This window comes from Protopterus annectens, chromosome 11.part0 (assembly GCF_019279795.1).
Source record: "Protopterus annectens isolate FY-2018-M chromosome 11.part0, PAN1.0, whole genome shotgun sequence".
Lineage (NCBI taxonomy): Eukaryota > Metazoa > Chordata > Ceratodontiformes > Protopteridae > Protopterus > Protopterus annectens.
Window position 1 is genome coordinate 1,054,757,958 of NC_056745.1, and position 15,448 is coordinate 1,054,773,405.

The 15,448-nt window shown below is 40.7% G+C and overlaps 1 protein-coding gene across 1 annotated transcript in view; it reads right to left on the minus strand.

The window, feature by feature from the left end:
• The window catches only part of LOC122815022 (leucine-rich repeat serine/threonine-protein kinase 2-like), a 2,570,681-nt gene that overhangs the window by 1,597,594 nt on the left and 957,639 nt on the right, over positions 1-15,448 (minus strand). Inside the window, 4 exon segments of the mRNA XM_044087274.1 lie at positions 1,137-1,150; positions 3,652-3,697; positions 9,252-9,261; positions 12,406-12,428. Coding sequence (XP_043943209.1) covers positions 1,137-1,150; positions 3,652-3,697; positions 9,252-9,261; positions 12,406-12,428 — 93 coding nt within the window.

Consider the following 15,448-nt stretch of genomic DNA (forward strand, 5'->3'; position numbering starts at 1 on the left):
AACCTTGTCACCACAATAAACAGAACATGCCGGAGGGATAGATTCCTGTCCCAGAGACTTCCCATACTCTGGAATAAACTACCTATCTATATCAAACAAAGCTCCTCATTAGCACTCTTCAAGAAAAATCTTGATGATTGGATGGGAAATAGGGAATTCACCCCGGGGATCACTTCTGTGGCTCTGCTCGACAGTGGCACAGGAAAATAATTTTCTTGGGTGGCAAAAGCCAGGGTACCTTTTTGGCTGGGCTTGTATAGGCCCAAGGGCCGATAGCCTAGTACCTACCTTTGAACTTATGAAGACTGCACTCTCCAAAGCCAAAAACACAGCCTTCATGGGGCCGGACAACATCCCAGGCTGCATTCTACATGAACTTCAGAACGAACTGGCTCCCCACCTAAGCACTAAGTTCAACCATAGCCTCACGTCAGGCTTTGTACCCACTGAATGGCGCACAGCAATAGTTATATCACTCCACAAAGGGGGAGCCACCATGGACCCCGGGAACTATCGCCCTATTAGCCTGATGAGCCTGGTCTGCAAGGCCATGAAACGTATCATCATGAAACTCATAAACAAAGACATTGGCAATCTTTGAACTCTGGACCTCAACCAGTTCGGGGTTTGTGAGAGGCAGATCATGCCTCCTGAACCTGAAAGACTTCTCTGAAACAGTTACCAAAGACGTAGACGAGGGTAAGGCAGTTCACACAGCCTATACTGACCATGCCAAGGCTTTCAACACCATCCCCCATTTCAGAATCATAGATAAACTCACTAAACTGGGTATAAATCCTTACATCACAAGATGGGTTGCCAACTGGTTCACTGACAGAACCCACACTGTAAAAATTGCAGACTCCAAATATTCAAACCAGTGATAAGTGGAGTGCCACAGGGATCAGTCCTGGGTTCTCTCCTGTTTGGTATCTACTTCTATGAAGTACAGGCTAACACAAAGGGCCTCTGGCTCACTACGTTCACAGCTGACTGCAAATTAGGTGCCATAGTCGAGTCCCCAAATGACATGGACATCCTACAGAAGGGCCTCACTGAGACAGATGCCTGGTGTCAGAGTCATGGCCTCAAGCTCAATGCCAAAAAGTGCACTGTCATCCCCTTTGGAAAAAAACTCTGTACCCATGAACTACCACACAGGCGGCAGTCCATTTAACGCCGAAGGTGTGATAAGAGACCTTAGGACTCAAGTGGACAGTAGTCCCTCCTTTGATAATCACATCACCACAGTAGTCAGGAAATCCTTCTACGTGGCACACTTCATCACAAAAGGGTTCTCATCCAGAAAAAAAGAGGCTATTGTTCCCCTCTACTTGGCTCTCATTAGACCCATTATTGAGTACAATGCCCCTTTTGGAATGTACCTCACAAGACATCTGCAACAGATGAAAAGGCCTCAGAAGTACCTCACAAAGAAGATCATGGGACTCAAACAGATGCCCTACGCTGACGTCTCAAAAAACTCCAGCTTTACTCTGTAGCATATCACCTACTCCGAGGTGATCTCTGCCTAACATACAAAGCTATGTCAAACCCAGAGCTGTCGGACATGCTACACCTTAAGAAATCCCAATCCCTCTGAGATACATGCTCTAGGGACCTAAACCTTGTCACCACAATAAACAGAACATGCTGGAGGGATAGATTCCTGTCTCAGAGACTTCCCATACTCTGGAACAAGCTACCTATCTATGTCAAGCAGAGTTCCTCATTAGCACTCTTCAAGAAAAATCTTGATGAGTGGATGGGAAATGGGAAATTCACCCCGAGGATCACTTCTGCAGCTCTGCTCGACAGGGGCACAGGAAAATAACTATCTTTGGTGGCGAAAGCCAGGGAACCTTGCTGGCTAGGCTTAAATATGCCCTTGGGCTGATAGGTTCATAGGTAGGTACTAGGCTAAGTACAATCAAAGAGAAAGAAATAGGGGGATCCTGAGCCAAAGACCAGCACTGGTACAGTTTTTAGTAGAATCTAAAAATGTATTATTAAGAAAAGGAATAATTAGTACAGCATATAAAATACTGCATGATAATTATAAGAATCAATCAGAGCAGTTTAGAAAGGATTGGGAAGAGAGATTGGATAAGCAATTCACAAACATTGTGGGGATATATGTATATCTCCCAAATATGCAACAAAGTCTAGAAGATTTAGGATTTTTGCTTAGAAGTGTTTACATAGGTATTTTTTTATACTCCTCAGGTAGACAGCAAATGTTGGAGGTGTGATGGGGAAGAAAGACATAATTGGGAATACATTTTCTGGGAGTGTAATGAGTTGACAGACTTTAAAGATTCCCTGAATACTACTCTGTCAGACATACTAGATGAGCAAATTGGCATAACTAAGGAAATTATTGTTTGAGCTACGATACAGAATCAGAATTGCCTGCACATAGTAAGGCCTTGCTGAGTCTAATTATTGTGCCTGCCAAAAAAGCAATTACTAATAATGGAAATCAAAGTCTAAACCAGCTGTAGTAGAAGTGAATATAGCAACAGAGATAAATCAACTGGAACTGGGATCTTTAGAAAAGGGTAGTAGCAAATAACATAGAAAAATAGGAATTGTGGGAATAATATATGCAGAGGAGGAATTAGATTTAAAAGAAGGTAGGGTTTGAATGAGCTATGTAATGTCTGACTGACAATGACTGGATATATTGTGACGTATAATTTACGCAACCAAAATTATGTCAATATGGTTTGTGATGTATAATGTTTGAAAATAAAATGATGTCAATATGGTTTGTTTTCACTTATACAAATGTATGACTGTCTATGTCATATGTAATAAGTTAATAAAGATGTTTCTTGTTTAAAAAATTATGTTAAGTCAACAAGCAGAATTAATATGATATGCAGCTAATTGTGTCTGATAATGAATTATGGAATTAGGAAATCTTCCACCTGATTTGTAACATATAACTGAATGTAAATGCTAAGGTTTGAAATTTAAATGTAACACTATGAATGACATCTTAATACAACATAACCACATATAATGTTCAAGTCACCAAGGAGGGTGTATAAACATATCTAAAGTCTCACTGACAGGGAAGGGTGTATAAACATGTCTTTAATTAACACTTTCACAACATACCATGCTTAGGTCAGCTAAAAGTGAGGTGAAGCAGTACCCATGAGTCATCCCCCACTGACTACTCTTGCAGTTATGCTTGTAAGTACTTTAGCTGGTTTTATATTTCTGTCAGCAGTGTATACATATGATGAATACATTCAGATGGTTAAACTGACATTACATTTCTAGACATCTAAGGCTAATGTTTCATAGAGTTGCTGGAGTTAGGCTCAGGAGCTTACACATGGGATCCATTTCTTGGAAGTGGTCTACTTGTTGAAGTCAGTGCCTTTAGAGGTTAAGTAATCTTAAGACAGCATACGAAGGAGACAAGATTGAAAACTATGGAAGTTGCAACTAACAACTTAAACTAGTGAATTTATAATATGGGCTCCATTATGCTTGACTTAACAAAGAACACTGTACCTTTGTATTAACTTTTATCCCAGCAATATGAGACAGTTAACCGTATCCGCATACAACATTTATCGCATCTGGATATCCCCAAAAAGGAAATTAACTTGGCAACATTCACACCAAATGGACATGCATATTTCTCTTGTTTAAGAAACACATATGGTAGTCTCATAAACTGAAGATGATAAAAATAAATAGTTCCCATATATTTTTTGCTGACGATGACTCAATGCAGAGTTTTCATGTCCTCCCTGTAGCCATGTGGGTTTCCTCCTAGTGCTCCAGTTTCCTTTTGCATTCCAAAGACATACAGTAGGTGCACGGCCGGCCTTAGGCATAGGCGAACTAGGCAATCGCCTAGAGTGCCATACAGGCTGGCCTCGTAAGGGCACAATTTGTGTTTATTTATTTATTTTACTTAATGTACTTTTCTTAATAAGAAAAGTAAATTAATTAAAATAAATAAACCATATGTAGAGACAGGGATATAAACAACATTGCTACGTCCGCACAGGCATTGAACATGGAAGAAGAGTTTAAGTTGTATGTATTATGAATTCCCTAAGACTTGGTCTCAGTAGTTTTCTTTTTCTATACGGAAGTTCTGTCTTCTGAGTCCGTTTTCCTCTCCAGGTGTGTGAACATTGCGCGTGCGTATGAAGGGATTTTTTTACTGCATTAAAAGTATAGTGTTTGATGTCTATTACTCTGCCTCTGGAGCATATGTTTACATGATGTCACACCAGAACATTCTGCAGTAAAACCTTTTTTGTACACAACGTATTATTTTATGCATCATTAACTGTGTGCAGCAACAAGTCGGATCTCTGGTGTGGAGTTGAACGAGCTTGTCTACACGTCCACAAAAGTAAAGACTTGACACAAATTTGTGTTTTCCAGTTGCAGTTATTTGTATAGTCCATAACTGCTTCCGTGCATTTTGTTTGTTGATATTTTCGGAAATGAAAACTGAATATAATTGCTATAATACCATTTGAACTGTGCAGGAAAAAACTTAACCACGTGAACTAGGAATTGATACGTAAATACAGTACTCCTAGAACAGGAGAAAATGCACAAAATAAGCATTATCCAGAACTAAAAAAACAACTAAAAATATTAAAGAAGCATAGCTGTGCTTCAGGCCAGCAGTGTACTGAGCATAACTGTATACAGTTCACTAGAAACAAATAGGTAAAACTTAAAGGGCAGTTAAACTAAAGGCATACTGTGAAGCGGCTGAAGAAGTCTAGAAAACAGAAATCCAGAGTTGTTTTTCTGTTCAAGTACATTGAAACAAATAGCCAACTTGCTACATCTTAACTCTCTTTTTCCATCCCTACTAACTGTTTAACATATTTAAAACCTTTGTGCGCTTTAAAAAGCTGTACCATAAGTTTCTTGCACCTAGACTACATTCTTTATTTACATTAACAGACTGCCCTTTGATCTGGGTCTGTCAACCCCCAGAATAGAGAATCGGGGACAAAGGAAATTGGAGTCTGGGACAGCCTAAAATACACAACTTCGAATGTGCACATCAAGGTTCATAGAGCTAATTCTAGGCAGTCACTCTGCAGATTAATACACATCGAGCCAATAAGTACACACTGACTAGAAATGAGAATTAAATCCTGTACCTTGTGCTTGTGAAGTAAACACCTTAACCATTATGCCAACCTCCAATATCAAGGCATCAGCACACCACAAGGGTTTGATGAGGACTTCCACACACAAGCATGTGACATTACAATTATTACTATGAAATTCTAATAATAAAACATGATTATGTTAAGTAAAGGCAGGGGTGTCTAGCTGAAATAACCACAAGGACTGCAGCACTTGGTTACATAAATGATCTGTTGAAGATTTTAAAGGCAATTGTACTGTGACATTATAACAAAATAATATGTTGAATGCCAAAACATAGTTTGTCTCTTCATTGTGTGCTTGTAAAGCATTGTATGCACTAACTGTGATGATTGGGGAGAGATGGGCGAAGGCTGCCAGCCTAATCAAATAGAATTTGATATATAATTCTGGCATTTGTAAATAAACGTAAAATACAGGCATGTTTTCTTGAGTGTAAAAGAACACTGTGAAATGTGGAACTGCAAAAAATGTGACAACATTGCACTGCCCAGTGAAGCCTGTTGTGACCCTTTCATGTTAGAATTCGGCGCCAGTACGTCTGGATGATGGTTTCATGCCCACTGTTTTAAGGCTAAAGTTTATGACCAGAATTTACATATGGATGGTGCTTTACTGCTCTGGTTTCTGTTAGAATATACATGTGAAATGTCTTCTATTGTAAGTTTCTGAGCAGGTGTTAGATTGCTAAATAATGCAGTTTGCGGCCTGAGAACTCCAGACTAAGTGTCAAAAATGATGTAATTTGGAAGGGCCTTAGAGACATATTTGTTTGTAATGTTTAAATACTGTTTTCTCCAAGAGCATTTTGATCTTGGATATCTAACTCAGGACTCTGCCTAAGCTCACACGTAAGTTTCTAGCACTGTGACTTCGTGTAGGAATAGTTAAAGCTAGTAAAGATTAATTAGGTATTTTTCTTTGAAATCAGACCTGTCCTACTGTATTATTTTAAGTTTCTGTGTGATCTCTGAACTCTTAGATAACTCTGTGGTGTAGTAGTTTTGTCTTGTGTTTTACACTTCACAGTTAGACGTTGCCCGTTCGATTCTCAGTTAGAGCGTCTTCTGTGTGGCGACATGTGTGAACGGGCGTTCCTTTATTTTTTATTTTTTTTATTTTACATTTGTTGACCGGGCTAGTCTGGCTGGATACATGTCCATTTTCAGCAGAGGCCCGAGGAGAAAAGCTCCACTATATAATAACTACATTACATAAAAATTGATTACTGTAAGATATAGCTAAATCAGAAATTACAAAAACAAAAAAAATGAAAGATAATTTCAAAGAGAAACAAGTTTACAATATGCAGTTCATTAAATATCAACAATTGTACAAAATGTACATACTTAAAACTCAACAGTAAAAGGAACAGAACTGATATAGGGTAGAGATGAAAGAGTGGAGGAGAAACAGAGTAAGAGAAAAAGGTTCCTTCATTGAAGGTTGTGTGTTAGGCCCGGCAAGCCAGCATGTAAAACTCTACTGCCAATCATTAGCGGACCGGAGTTCCGCTGTGGCAACCCCTAACTGGGAAAAGCTGAAAGACACAAACAAACATTAGTAAATATTTTTAAAATCTTCTACTTGTGGCTGGTTTATGTAGAGATAAATTATGCTTTAGAGTACATTATATATTTATAGAGTTTACTGTCTAAGCCCTTCCAATACGCCTAGACTGAATAGTCACATTACCACTGGATAATAATATTGCACAGTAATAATTGGACACCCTTTTAAGGGCCTTTTAGTAGCTGATATTATTAGCTGGGTGGTGGCAGAGATAACTACCGTATGGTCTGGGTAAAGGGGCACAGCTGGAGAATATGTGTCAGCCTTTCCCAGGAGTGTCTGTGAAGTTGATACGTATCTCAAAGTGTGTGCGTGTTGTGTCAGCTACTTGGCAGGGACACTAAGCACTGGTTGGACAGAGAGGGTACTGGAGGTTTTAGCTTGCCCAGCTAGGCAGAGACCTGGACCCTATAGCTGTGCCAGTGGGGAGTCTTACTGGGGACCTGGTGAGCAAGGGAGCAACCAGCCCCAGACTGACTGTGATCTCTGTGTGCACTTAAGGGAAATTGTACTTTACTGTGTGTATTAGTTATCCTTTCCTCTCTTTTATGAGACAACCTCCCTGGTGTTAGTGGTGAGGACTGAGGCTAGTTGATTGCTGGGCCAGGGCACAGTCGTCACACTAACATTAGCGTTTTTGCACATATACTGTCCTAGTGGAATGTGTCTCTTTTGTGTAAATATTGCCTCAGTGATATACTTCAATTGTTATTCTCAAACACATGCATGCTCTTGTCATCAAATGAAGCTAATGTTCTTTTAAAAAAACATGCAATTGCTCTTTTCACATAGCATGTCACCCAAAAAGACAGACATTTCCTGTGCATACTTTTGATGTGTCATTGTCAAGTAACTAAATGGGAATGTGTAGTAAGAATCTTTGTGTTCAACATCTTTGTATCCTGTATAGGAAGGGTTAAAATGTGAAACTGCATTGCGTGCAAAGAAATAAGCTAAAATGAGTTGTTTTTCTTGTAAGGAATTTGCTGACCAGAAAGGAATGCACAGATGCTACTTTGGTCCAGGCATAGGCCTATCTTGGGACTGACCTCTGACCAAGGAGGAGTGCATAGATGTTACCTTGATGTAGGCACCAACTTATCTTGTGTCTGACTTTTACCATCTAAGGCTCCAGTGAGTGAATTTATAGCCTTGACTGGAAATTCCTTGTCTAGTAACCAGCTGCTGTGTATGCACAAAAGAGGGTATAAAACCCATGTAAAGTGTGTAGAAATTAGACTGCTGACAACCAAGAACTTTGTGGCAGGTCTCCATGCATGTAAAATAAACTCTTTTTGGCCTACCTTTTGCTGCGTGATTCTTCCAGTATATGTTAAGAGTATTAAAATCTTTTGACATTTCTGGCCAAGAACGTGGGCCACCTCTTCACGCAATAATCGCATAAGAGGGACTGAAAACCTGTACAGGAAGGGGAGAACGAATCTCGGGCTCCCTTGAATGGAAAGACCTCCGGCAGAAGTCGTAAGTAGAGGCCAGTCACTCTTAGATTCGATCCGCGGGACGGTGATTTAACGAGGGCGAAGATCCGCAGTAAGGTAAGCTTTTTATTTGTAAAAGTTTTTATTTAAAAGGGACTAGTCATAAAGGAATTTCTTTTGTTTAAAATTTTACAAAAGACCGTAGAGATCTCAGGAAAAGGAAACAGTTTTCTTTTAAATAAGAAAAATGGGAACAGGAAGCAGTTGTTGTGTTAGGAAGGGCTGCTTAAATAAAAAGGACTGAGGATGAGGAATATATGTGTAAATTAAAACCAAAAATGTTGAAATATATAATAAAATGGAAGAAAGACTATGTTTTTAGTGTTACCTTGAATAAATCAGAATGTCAAAATCTAGTGAGAGACCTGCGAGGGACACAGGAGGTAAGGTTAAGAAACAAAAAAGGTAGGATTTCCTCAAGCACAGAAATGGTTAGAAGAAGATAATAAGAGACATAGGGAACAATTTTCAAATAAGGGAGATGGTGGCTCGAGTGCAAAAGATGCAATTTTTGTCGAAAAGAGGATGACGAGACATCTGTTGCCTGTCGTAGACCGACAGCCCCGCCTTTGTATCCCGAAGTTAGAAAAGACATGGTTAGTCCACCCCAGTATCAGGAAGATGACACAGAGAATCAGGATAAAACTGTACCCTCTGTAGTACTGACAAAACAAGTAGGTGAAACCCTGGAACTCCGGAACCGTAATATACATAAATCAGAATGGACGCGTAAGGAAGCTGAAATGCAAGAAGATGAATTAAATATAGTATCTACAGACTCATATCCCCTTATAGAAGTAGCAAATCCACAGTCAGGAACACCCGGTCAAGGTCCCACTATTTTAGTTTACCGACCCTGGACACGGGAAGACATCCGAAAAGCTGTGGAGGGCATACCACACCCAAAATTAGACATGACTAAATTTTGCGATGACATTGCAGGTATGATGGAAAGTTACAAATTAAATTCCGTTGAAATGGAACAGGTAATACGCCAAATCTTAGGACCAGATTGGCACTTAATTTGTGGGAATTGGGATCCCCTGACTAGGACAAATAGTAAACCACGTGCCTTTGAGTCTGAATCATATAAGACACAAACACAGGACTTGTTAAAGCGTATTATGAAACAGTGGGAGCCTAAGGCAGATTGGACTTGTATTAATCAGTGTGTACAAACTAAAGATGAAAAAGTAGAACATTATTTACAAAGACTTAACCAGTGCTTTGATAACCATAGTGGAATAGACAAACCACCCAATCAAGAAAAGGATTCACCTTATGAACAACAGTTAAAAAATGCCTTTTAAAAAGGGTGTAGGACTGCAATCAGTAACTTCATTCACAAACATATGATAGACCATAGGACGGCACGTCTGCAACCCTTACTGGAGTATGCAAGACATGCAGAAAAATATTTAGAAGAAAGGAAAAGGAAACAAGCTCAAACCTTTATGGTGAGTGAAGATGGGACACTTATGCTACTGCAAGGTCCGACTAACAGGGGTAGAGGAAGGGCAGAGGCAGGGGCAGAGGAAGAGGGAATGTGGGACATTCCAAGATTATGAAGGCAGACAGAAAAGAGGAGAATGTTTCAAATGTGGCAGAAAGGGACATTTTGCCAGGGATTGCCGGTCTTCTGAAAGAACTAAAACCACCCGGATCACGAGTCAGCATGACTATATGATGGTGGTGGAGGTGAATCAGACCGGACAAAAAGGCTGATGGGCCAGACTCAATAAGGCAGAGTGAAGAGGAAGCTTTTGAGGACATAAACTAAGAGGGTAAGGGAGAATGTGCAGGATGGGAGAATGAAATGACTGATTTTTCAGATCTAAGGCTAATATCAGGTTGTTAATTTAACAGCTTGGCTGTAACTATGCAGCTAGAGGCACAACCGATTATCACACTTCAAGTGGAAGGGAAGGATGTAGAATTTTTGTGTGATTCAGGGCCTCCAGGACCCTGCTAAAAACCTCTGCAGTGCCATCTGATGTAACTTCTGATGACTATGTATTAGTCAAGGCAGCCAATGGCGCATTTATAAAGAACCACTATCTAAACGCTGATGGTTCACGGACCCTGAAACTAACCAAACTATCAGATTTCGAGTCATTATTTCCAAAATTTGCCCTGTAAACTTATTAGGAGAGATTTGATGCACGGTTTGGCATAGCAGCTGTGCCGACTGCATCAGGATTCTAGCCAAACGAGTAGAAATTCAAGATGTTATGTTGCAGGTGGGGCAGGGTGATTTACACTACTGGTACAGTAATGATCTTGTCGAAACTGGACCACAAAATGTAGTAAATGAGCTAACTAATTTGGCCTTAAGCAAATATGGCACACAACCACCAGTGGTAGCTAAACAACTACACTGTACAATGTACTACAGAAAGTATGTAGGACCAGACGACAAATATGAAGAGCAATTCTTTAAACACAAGGTCACAAAAATCTTGTTACAAAATCTATATTGGGATAAAGCAGGAAATTCTGCAGTTACATGCAGTCTTACAAAAGATATGCAGTTACTTTTTCAATAATTCTATTGCACATGTCTCTGTAACAAGGGAAGAACAAATGGCATGGTATCTGGTGGGGAAGAAAGTTACTGAATGGGCTAAAATGACGCCAGAACAGTTGGCATGTAAATGCGTGCAGGTACAAAGACTAAATTGGGTCACCCAGGCTAGACAAACAGTGCACCTCCGCGAAGACAGGCTAACGCCACCCGGGGGAGGGCCATTCTGACTATATCTCCTAACCCCACAGGAAGAATTAAAGTTACAATCAGTGCCAGACTTCTTATGGTCCCGTGGGCAACATGACATTGGGCTAATAAGAACAGCAGGACAGGTTAAAATAACTCCAAAATCCGACTTTAGACCTCACAAGCGTCAGTATCCGTTAAGTAAAAAGGCAGAAGAAGGCATTCTACCAGTAATCACGGCTCTATTACAAGCTGGGGTTTTAATTCCATGCACAGATTCACCGTGTAACACACCCTTGTTCCCAGTAAGGAAACCGGATGGGACCTGGAGAATGGTACAGGATCTGCAGGCTGTGAATGCTGCTGTGGTACCAAGGGCTCCTATGGTCCCAGATCCATCTGTTTTGTTAAAATGATATCCTTCCCACAGATAAGTATTTTTCTGTCATTGATATCAGTAACGCATTTTTCCATCCCTCTACAGGACGCTAGTAGGTTTTGGTTCGCTTACGCTCATGAGCAAGCGGTACACCTACACAAGGCTGCCGAGGGATATTGTGAAAGCCCTACAATCTTTTCGCAAGAAATGTCAACAAACCTGGCACAGTTTCAACCGGAGCATGGCTGTCATCTACTGTTATACGTGGACGACATCTTACTGGCTGCACCCATGGAGGCTGTCTGTGAGTCCTAAACTATTCGTTATTGCATTTCTTGGCGAAAGAGGGACATAAGGTAAACAAATCTAAATTACAATTTTGTAAAGCTGAAGTACGATATCTAGGCTATACCATTTCAAATGCTGGTAGACAACTGGATAGCTGTAGAAAAGAAGCTATTTTACAGGCACCAATGCACAGTACAAAAAGAAATGATGTCATTTTTAGGAATAACTAACTTTGTCGAAGTTGATTCCCAATTATGCAGAGGAAGTGAGTCCACTTTCAGAACTTATTTTTTGCACTTCCCATGGCAGCACATGACGCTGCAATGGACAGATAAGGCAATACAGGCATTTACTAGGGTAAAGCAACTGATAGCAGGATCTGCAACACTTAGCTTCCCCTGACTATACAAAACCTTTTGTTCAGACAGTAGATTGTAAGCAGGGCTTTATGACATCGGTTCTTTGCAAATTTATGGGGATAAGTTGAGGCCATTAGCTTTTTATTCCAGTAAACTGGACACAGTGGCACGATCGTTGCCACACTGTGTACAAGCAGTAGTCGCAGCTGCACTGGCCGCGCAGGCGCCTGCAACCCTAGTTTTGTTTCATGACCTTATTTACGGGTACCGCACTCTGTCGCGTAATACTTCTACAGGATAAAGTTACCTTTCTCTCCTAGCAGACACTTGTCCTGCATGACAACATTACTATCACAACCACACATTACCATTGAGCGATGCACCACTCTTAATCCAGCCACGCTGTTACCTACAGCTGATGACGGTGCCCCTCACGTATGTTTAGACTTAATACACTCTAATGTTTTACCAAGACCAGACCTTAAGGATCAGCCTTTGGCAAATTCAGATTGGACCCTGTTCGTAGATGGGTCAGCACGCAAGAATGAGGCAGGTATTACACAAGTGGGTTGGTGCAGTCACAACTGAGACTAAGGTACTAGAGGCAAAACCTCTCCCCAGGAATCTGTCCGCTGGCGGCTGAATTGATTGCTTTGACCAGAGCATGTACCATTTCCAAGGATAAGGCAGTTACTATCTACACAGATAGTCAGTATGCTTTTTCCACGGTCCATGTCTTTGCACAGCAATGGAAAAATAGGAGAATGGTTACTGCCTCAGGAAAGGAAATAACCCACAAGGATTTAATTCTTAGCCTCTTACAAGCTGTCCAACTGCCACGGGGATTGGCCATCTGTAAGTGCACAGCACACACAAATGCCAAGGATCCAGTATCACTTGGAAATGCACTAGCTGACAAAACTGCAAAAAGTGTAGCCTTAACCTCTACTTTTGCACTCGAGACCACACAGAAGGAACTTCATCCTACAGATAAATTTGATCTACAAACTTAGCAAGTAATGCAGGAACTTAGTACAGTTCAGGAAAAACAGCGATGGGTTAAATATGGGGCTATTCAGAAGCAAGGAGTTTTTGTAGGTCCAAATGATAAGTATGTCTTGCCAACAAACCTTTTTAGGTATGCCTCATTAGTGACGCATGGCCCATCTCATCTGGGCCCTGCTGCTATGGTTCAAATGACCCAGCAAATTTTCTGGACCAAGGGCTTTATAGCATATGCTAAACGATTTTGTTTATCATGCCTGCTTTGTGCACGATACCATGGTGGTGGGGTACGAATCACTCCAGCAGCTTTCCCGCTGCCTCCGTATCCATTTCACACAATCTGTATGGATTTTATTGAACTAACTCCTGTTCAACAAAAGCGATTTGTATTAGTCATTATTGATGCTTTTACAAAATGGGTTGAAGCTTTTCCAGTAACACATCCAGATGCCTATCGGTAGCCAAGGCCCTTCTTAATAATATTATCCCTCATTTTGGGCTACCCACACGCATCTATTCTGATAATGGCACACATTTTGTAAACCAAGTTATTCAAAAGCTGGCTGCCGTTTTTCAGATTGAACTAAAACACCACTGTGCCTACCACCCACAGTCAGCAGGGTTGGTTGAACGCCATAACGGCATTCTCAAAGGCAAGTTATGTAAACTCATGGCCGAGACACATCAGTCTTGGATAAACTGCTTACCTCTGGCACTCCTGTCCATGCGTACCACTCCCACTTCAAAAGGGGTCACACCATTTGAACTACTATATGGGAGACCTTATTACGTCCCGCAGTGGCAAGGTCTTTTGCCTGCGGAACGTGAGGGGGGGTGAAGAGATAGCAGATTACATGAGGAAAATGCTGACAAAAACTAACACTTCTCTAACGAATGATTATTTTTCAGATCAGAAGAACAACAGGATAGGCTGGCGAGTGGGTGTGGATTAAAATTGTTAAAAGAAAGATGTGGGCCTCTCCAAAGTGGGAAGGTCCATACCAGGTTTTGATTTCGACACCCACAGCAGTTCGAATAAAGGAGCGAACATCTTGGATCCACCTGACACATTGCAAGATTGTCAGGAAATTTGAGTTGGAAAAGAATTTGAGTTCCCCTGAGGAACACTGATTAGTAGCAATCCTGTTTTTGTATGAACTTTTTTGACTGTTGTAGCAATGCAGGAAAATACCAGAAGGGAGCAGCCCTTCCCACAAAGGCATTGTAAAATAATTTTGTTATTAGTGATTGTAAGTGTTATTTTTCTGTTTTGGCCATTTTATTTTCACACCTAAACTAGCCAAACAAAGAGAGATGAAAATACAGCTTGGCATCCACCTTTAACACGTATCAGGCTATTAAATATGCATATGCTTTGTCTTTTAATGTTTCAAATTGTTGGATATGCACAGCTATCCCGACTGTACATGGTGGTCTGATGTTAGGTACAGTCCCTTTGGGGCAAATGATACATGGACCAATTTACTATTTGAAACTGGAGGTAGCCGTAAAGGACAAAATAGCATTACCCCTCATGGGTCGCCAGAATGGAACTGTATGTTTCAGAGATCTGGAAAAATTAAGGTTGGATGGAGTCAATGTAATGTAACCATAATTCATAACTGTACATTAGATGGGCACTGTGCAACAAGTTTCAAGCCTATAAGAGTGCTTATTAATAGTACAGGGCTTATTAATGTCACAAGTTTTGTTGAAAAAATGTTATCTGTGTATGATCTTTTGTTTAAAGGGATACAAGACAAAGGAAATCATTCTATTCCAGTAAATATCACTCAAAGTGAATGACTGTTATTTTGTCTGAGGTAAAAAAGCATACAAATGGTTACCAAGGAATTGGTCAGGCAGTTGTTTTTTGGGTTATTTGGCACCAGCTATAAGACATTCCTTTACTCTTCCCCAAGGTAAAATACGAAATGTACGTGCTGTGAATAAACCTGTTAATCCCGTAGGTAACATTGATGCATCCTGGATCTATCATCACGATTTGGCCCACAGTAGCAGCAAGGGACTGTCACACATGGACTTGGGCGATGATGTCATTTCTTGGGCTGGTATTCTTCCAGCCTACGGGACAGTAAAATCTATTTGGAAGCTCAGACAACTGTCAAAACTGTTAGAAACTCTGAGCAATGCAACTTTTTCTGCGCTAGAGTTGGTGACGGATGAGCTAACTGCAATGAGGACTGTAGTGTTGCAGAATCGGATGGCGCTCGATTTCACCCTAGCGGTGAAAGGAGGTACTTGCGCTCTTATCCAGGAGGAGTGTTGTTCTTTCATTCCTGACAATGAGCACGATATAGACAGTCATTTGGAGATCTTGCAACAAGTTTCTGAACTTACAAAACCAGGACAGAATCCATTGACTGACTTTTTCCAGAATTGGTTTGGAAATTGGGGAACAGTATTTATGAATGTCTTAATTGCTGTATGTGTTGGTGCC